Raw genomic sequence first — 7250 nt, forward strand, 5'->3', positions numbered from 1 at the left:
TTCTCACTTTTAACCCACGAAAAGGTCATCATACGGGAATTTTAGCAACTCAATTGATTGATTATCTGAACTCCTATCTTATTAATACGCATTCGATTATCCACCTTGTAGTCTCTTCTCCATTTCCCTAAATAATACATCTTTGATTTACATCACATACTTCAAATATACGTTTCTTTCTTTATACTATATATTTAGTTAAACACCTTCGCATAAATTGATAGTACTAGAATCTTTCTATATTTATATGGCACAAGACCAAAAGAGTGAGACAAAACCGGGGAAAGCAATAAAACAACATAATCTTGACAACATAATCCATTAATTAGCTTAATTAATAACTTATTAATCAACTACTTCCCCTAAAAATAGGATTTTCCTAATTCTCTCCCTCTTCCTTCTTCCTTCTCTTTCTCTCTAATTTGTTTTTTCCTTCACTTCATTAATTTTCCTATGATCATTTGTTCCCTTTGGGATGTTCAACCTAAATTCCAACAAACAAACAAAAAAAAACATATAATCTAAAATTTAACATCCCAAAAAAATGGGAACATGCATGTCTGTACAAAATGCAAGTTTCTTAAAAAGGACTAGAATGAGGCCTACACCTATTGATCAAGAAACATGTTCCAAGAGCACAAGCAGGACATCCGTGCCTAAATCCCAAAAATTTTCGAGACCAATAAATGTCGTGACGGATCCATCAGGCGATGATATTTATCAGAGGTACGTATTGTTACATAGTTTGTAATATATATGAAGTTTATTCCATTTATTATTGAAAGGTTGATGAGTTTGAAGGTGTTATACATACGTATATTTTGAATAGCATTAATTCTTCTAAATAATATACGAACAATATTTTAGATATAAATTTTATTTAAGTTTAAATTTAAAGGAACAACACGAAATAAGATGACTATCGTAAATAATCTTCTTTCATGTATTTTTTTAAAAAAGTGGCTAATAAGTTAAAATTTATCAGTACACTATAAGTTTACTTGTATTTTGAAGTTGTGGTGGAGCTATCCTTGTTCGAGGGGTGTTATTTGATACTATATCATCGGAAAACTACATTGTGTAAATAAGTTAACTTTTTGTATATATATAATATATGTTGAATTCCCGTAACTTTTTCATCTGTTTCCTTTTCATTTTGACTTTCCCTTAGTGAAAAGCCACTATTCGAAAGGGATTTGTCTGCATAAGCTTACTTATATTTTGAGGAGCCACACTCTTGTTGTGTCAATTGACACTCTTTAATTTCGTTCAAAAATTATATTGTGTCTATAGGTATTTCTTTTTTTGTATATTTACTTATTTCTGCATATTTTCACTTTCCTCAGTGAAAAATCCCAACTCTGCCACTATCCCAAAGGGGATTTTTCTACAGTTTCCCTAGCCAATATCTCTTTAAGAAAAGTTATTGTTAGATTGTTTATTAACAATTTCAACACTTGTATCCAATTAGATAACTATTTATCAGCGTTTAAAGCTTATCAACTATTTACAATCAGCTAACTCAAACGGGCTCATATTATTGTTATAGGTATGAGTTTGGGAAGGAGTTAGGAAGAGGGGAGTTTGGTATAACATACCAATGTGTAGACAAGATAAGTGGGGAGAATGTGGCATGTAAGACAATAGCAAAGAGCAAATTGAGAACAGAGATAGATGTGGAAGATGTGAGGAGGGAGGTGGTTATTATGAGGCATTTGCCTAAACACCCTAATATTGTTAGCTACAAAGAAGTTTATGAAGATAAAGAAGCTGTTTATCTTGTTATGGAACTTTGTGAAGGTGGAGAATTATTTGATAGAATTGTTGCAAGAGGACATTATACTGAAAGAGCTGCTGCTCTTGTTACAAAAACTATTCTTGAAGTTGTTCAGGTAAATCATTTCAATTTGTTTCTCTGATTTAATGACGTATGATATACAAATTCTTTATACTGACGGTGTGTATAACTTTAACTCTATAGGTATGCCACAAGCATGGGGTAATTCATAGAGACCTCAAACCTGAGAACTTTTTATATGCCAATGTAAATGAAAATGCTCAATTAAAGGCCATTGATTTTGGCCTTTCCATTTTCTTTGAACCTGGTAAGTACTTTGGCTCTCTGTTAATTTATTTTGAACTTTAAGTTATATACATTGTCACACTATTATTGTTATTAATAGTACATGTTTGGTCAAATTTTCAAAATCTTAAGTGCTTCTCGAACAATAATAATGGAGAGTAACAGTTTGTGTTTGGGTATCCTGCCTTTATTTTAACTATATATCCTAGGCTAGAGGACTTGACGGACCATCTCAAAGTTTCTTGGAGACCACGTCAATCGTTGTTGCTAATCAATTTGAAAAATACTCTTGTTAATATGCAATTTGTGCTCGAGTCTTGACCAAGGTTCCAAAAGTGTTTCTAGGGAAAATTACGTTTTGCATTGTTCGAAAAACTGTTTCTGCTTCTACTAAAAAAAACACTTATTTTTTCATGGTTAGGTCAGAGATTTGGTGAAATAGTAGGAAGTCCGTACTACATGGCTCCGGAAGTTCTTAGAAGAAATTATGGACCAGAAGTTGATGTGTGGAGTGCTGGTGTTATTCTTTACATTTTGTTATGTGGTGTTCCCCCTTTTTGGGCAGGTAATTAAGTTACAACTAATTATTGTTCTTTGTAGTTAATTAATTGAGTTTATGAATAGTCTAATTAATTGTGTTTCCTTAATTAGCACAGAAACTGAAGAAGGAATTGCACATGCAATAGTGAAAGGTACAATAGACTTTAACAGAGATCCATGGCCAAGAGTATCTGATGAAGCTAAAGATCTTGTCAAAGGAATGCTTGATGCTAATCCTTATAACAGGTTTACTGTTGAAGAAGTCCTTGGTAAGCATACTACCACAGCTCGTTTGGTACGTGGGATAAGGGATAACTAATTTCTGATGCGTACTTTAATATGGTGTACGTAGAGATAATCTACCTTTTTTTACATTATTAGTGTTTAGTAATTAAACATGTATTGTTTTAGATAGGGGATTTTGAAGGTCAAGAATTAGAGTAGAAGGGTCATAGATAGTTGAGTGTTGTCTCTATACATTTTAGTAGTATTAGTACTAATCTTGTAGTTTCTGCCTTTGATATATGTTTGATACATGTTAGTTTCTTTGTTTCGATTATTGCATTATTTTGATGTTACTGTCCTTTTTTCCGAATGCTATGTAATGAATTTGTAATTCTTTGCTATGTTTGCTCTGTGTTTGTATGTTATTCATAACATTGCTTGGTTATGAGTTACTTGAGTTGAGAGTCTTTCAAAAATTAACAACCTTTCTACCTCCACGAGGTAGGGGTAAGGTCTGCGACTTTGCGTACACCCTCCCCTCCGGATTACACTGAGTATGTTGTTGTTGTTCGTCTGAGTTATCTTATTATGCTTGATCCTTAAAGATTAGGACTTAATTGCAAATTTTAAACCTAATATATCAACTATTGATATTCAAATTAGATCATCACTGGATACAGAATGCAGACAAGGTGTCTAATGTTTGTTTGGGAGAAGGTGTGAGAGCCAAGATTAAGCAATTCACTTTGATGAATAAATTCAAGAAGAAAGTTTTAAGAGTGAGTACTAATTCCTAATAATCAACATGTTTTCCAATGTGGTATTTTATTTCATAAAACGTACGATATTTACAGGTTGTAGCAGATAACTTACCACAAGATCAAGTACACGGTATAAAACAAATGTTTTATAAGATGGACACTGACAAAAATGGAAACTTAAGTTTCCAAGAACTCAAAGATGGTCTACATATGATGGGACAAACTGTTGCTGAACCTGAAGTCCACTTGTTAATGGATGCTGTAAGCTTTAATTAATTGTCCCTTAATTAATTTTACAAATTTTAATTAATTAAGATTATTTTTTTGTTGTTGTTAATTAATTAGGCTGATGTTGATGGAAATGGAATGTTGAATTGTGAGGAATTTGTTACAATGGCTGTGCACTTACAAAGGTTAAGCAATGATGATCATCTTAGACATGCATTCCTCCAATTTGACAAGAATAAAAGTGGATTTATTGAGTTTGAAGACTTGAAAATCTCTTTGTTTGATGATAGTCTTGCCCCCCAAAATGATCAAGTTATTAATGACATCATATTTGGTGCTGATTTGGATAAGGTAAAATTTCATTAATTAACCTTAATCGTTTGAATAATCTCTCTCCTTAATTAAGTTCTTGTTTACACAAAACATTGATGGTTCTGAATCCTAGAAAACGCAGCTTATCGAATTTTGGACATAATGTTAAGACATATTAAGTTGATTTTTTTAAACCCAAATATAATACATGACTTAGCGTTCATTAGTAGCGAGAACTCTATCTCAACCTCTATGTATACTAAGTAGATAGGAGGTTATCGAGGACATAGATTAGAATAGAATGCTAGTATTAAGTAGAGTGTTGTCTCGCTTATACTCACATATAGTAGTATTTCTCGTGTAATATCTTGTCCTTCAATTTTTGTTACTATCTATTGTTTCTTCTACTCCGATTATCGCTTGTAATAGTGAAACATTCTACCTTTCAAGGTAGGAATAAGATTTACGTATAGTATATCCTTCTCAAATCCCACTTGTGAAATTATACTGGATATATCGTTATTGTTGTTGATTTGTTGACATATGAATACAGGATGGAAGGATAAGTTATCAAGATTTCAAGGTGATGATGTCAACAGGAACAGATTGGAAAATGGGTTCACGCCAATACTCAAAAGCAATGCTGAATGCACTTAGCATGAGACTTTTCAAAGACAAATCCATGCAATTGAAAAATTAACTCTCTTCCAATATTCTTTGAGCTTTTATTATATCCTTCACTTGACAAGAAGATGAGAAAAGAAAAATGTAGAGAAGAAGATATGGCTAAAAAATATACAGGGTTTTGTTCCACATTAAGCAAGAATATATTTACATATTTCTTGTCTGTCTCATTTTTTTCTGTTTTACAAAGGCTATTAATGACAAAATATAATTTTGAGGATGAATGATACTACTTCATTGAGTAATAATAGAAAGATGATGGACCAAGAATCTTGTTCTTTGTTTTTTGATCAATGATGGTCCAGTCGAGGCTCGCCCATGCCCAATCCTGATGGGCCTTCGATTTTCTCTTTATCTTAGCTCTATAGTCCACCCGTCTTTCCCTGTGTATGTTTCTCATTTCCCAGATGTCAAAACACAGAGAACTAATAAACATCTTTTTTCGAGAAATAGCTTTTACTCTCCAACCAACACTGGAACACATTTTTCAAGAAAGTACTTTCCATAAAAATGGAAATCAGTATCAGGTAAACAATACTGGGGCATGCTACTCAAATACGTCGAAAGGTTTATCTCAATAAGTCTACGAAACTATAACCATGGAGAGACGGATAGAGCAATTCTAAAAACAATAACATATATCATTATATACACACAAGGGAACATTATACACAAATCACCAGTAAGAACAACAGCACAGCTTTGTTTGCAGCTACTGACCCACCATCCCAGAAAGATGAGATGAGTTGAGTTGGAATAGTTCTGCACCTAACTCTATCACAGACTATTTACAACAGAACCATAAATTAAATTGCCCCTTGAAGATGCACAAGAGCAAACTTCAGTTTCAGGGATTCGTTTTACCTATACTGTTCTCTGACAATTGGTGGCTTCAATTAGAGAGGATCAACCCGTCTTGTTATCCTATCGTTGAGTAGATTCTTTAACTTACCCATCTGAACATCATTTTATCCCCCAAAATCACAGTATAGATAGAGTCGTCTTATGTGCTTTGGCCCTCATGTCTTAGTAGAGTTCTTTCCCCTACCTCCTCCTTTGCCTTTGCTGCTACCAGTTGCGTTCTTTGAGCTGGGTGCCTTACTACAAGCACCTTGGGAATCCACATCAGCAAGACCATTCTCCAGTGCTCTAACCAGATTTTCAAAGTAGTTTCGGGTGACACTGTTGCGATTTGAAAAAAAACAAAGCTGTCATTTAAATGTTAAAATATCAATATGAACTATCAAGCGCAAAACCATCTCATCTCTTCCACATATTTGAGAGGTCGACTGGCAGCTTAGGCAACAATTATCCCGTGACATCTACAATGTAAAATCCTAGTTCGTGTTTGGTACTCCTCCAATTTATACTAATCTGTGAACATACAGGCTGTCTTTTTTTCCATGGAAGCGGAGGTGTTGTTCGCATGGATGAGGCAGCAGTTAGGGGGGTGAGTGTGGGGACCACATACAAAAAGTGTTTTCTGGTCAATTGAGGGTTTAAATGCAAAGCCCAAATTAGAGGACAATTTTAGTGAAAAAATCACGAAAACAAAAAAGAAATTAAATTTATGCATAACTCAAGATAAATAACTTTCAACATGAACAATTATATAAACAAAGGAGTTTAAAGATTATTGTTTAGTGATATGCAATCTTCTAAACATTTAAGTAAAAAGTGTGAAACCAGAACTCCTGGACTAATTCTGTATTGGCTCTTAGCTGAAGAAACGTCCACACTTTATGCTTCTAGGAAACAGTGTAAGAAAAATTACCTTGTTAAACCAGCGAGCTTTGTACGGAAATCATTGAAATCCTTGGACGGTCCTGTAGCATTAAGATAAGTTTGGAGTTCCTTTTCAGCACATTGATGAAGTCTTTCTAAACCAGCCTCTGCCTCACCTGTACAGATAAAAATTTGCATACAGAAAAGTAACAGAAGCATGAGACAAGTTTACTGAAGATGATCAAAGAACAAGGTACACAGATGATGAGAACTGTAAATACCTTGTACGTACTCAAAAAATTGCCTTTTCGCTTTCTCATGTTCCGGTAGGTAGTATCCATATGCATAAGTCCATTTTAACACTCTCCTACATTCAACTATCTGCAAATTGTATAGTGGAATATACTCATAAAGAATATCTTATGGGATGGCTATAAAAGGAAAGAAGAGATAAATCTGGCAAAGAGGATCAGTCCCCCTAAGTAGGTGCACATTCACAAATTACTTATTTCCAGCCAAATCCTACTTCTAGGGAAATAGCTATCAAAAACTGCACTCAAACATGAAGCCTCTACGGTTGGAAAATTTGTTGCATAATACAGATGAACACAGTAACTGTCTTCCGGTCTTCATCTGATTGGCAACCTCATGTGGGAACTCACATGGGCGGTGTGTGTGTGGGGGTGGGGGGT

At 34.1% G+C, this 7250-nt stretch overlaps 2 protein-coding genes across 2 annotated transcripts in view; one reads left to right on the forward strand and one right to left on the reverse strand.

Moving 5' to 3' along the window:
• Positions 1-512: 512 nt before the first annotated feature.
• Positions 513-5030, forward strand: LOC102595530 (calcium-dependent protein kinase 24). Its single transcript, XM_006347224.2, has 9 exons — positions 513-726; positions 1550-1892; positions 1982-2105; positions 2505-2648; positions 2740-2892; positions 3512-3627; positions 3703-3870; positions 3955-4188; positions 4703-5030. Exons 1-9 carry the CDS (start codon positions 545-547, stop codon positions 4847-4849), a joined length of 1611 nt encoding a protein of 536 aa, XP_006347286.1. The 5' UTR covers positions 513-544; the 3' UTR covers positions 4850-5030.
• A 415-nt stretch (positions 5031-5445) lies between these two features.
• Positions 5446-7250, reverse strand: part of LOC102595867 (probable E3 ubiquitin-protein ligase ARI7) — a 9208-nt gene continuing 7403 nt past the window's right edge. The window contains exons 13-15 of the mRNA XM_006347225.2: positions 6840-6939; positions 6608-6734; positions 5446-6015 (exon numbers count right to left, since the gene is read on the reverse strand). Coding sequence (XP_006347287.1) covers positions 5853-6015; positions 6608-6734; positions 6840-6939 — 390 coding nt within the window. The 3' untranslated portion in view covers positions 5446-5852. The remainder of the gene's footprint in view (positions 6016-6607; positions 6735-6839; positions 6940-7250) is intronic.

The sequence above is a fragment of the Solanum tuberosum genome, unplaced genomic scaffold (assembly GCF_000226075.1).
Source record: "Solanum tuberosum cultivar DM 1-3 516 R44 unplaced genomic scaffold, SolTub_3.0 scf00087, whole genome shotgun sequence".
NCBI classification, from domain to species: domain Eukaryota; kingdom Viridiplantae; phylum Streptophyta; class Magnoliopsida; order Solanales; family Solanaceae; genus Solanum; species Solanum tuberosum.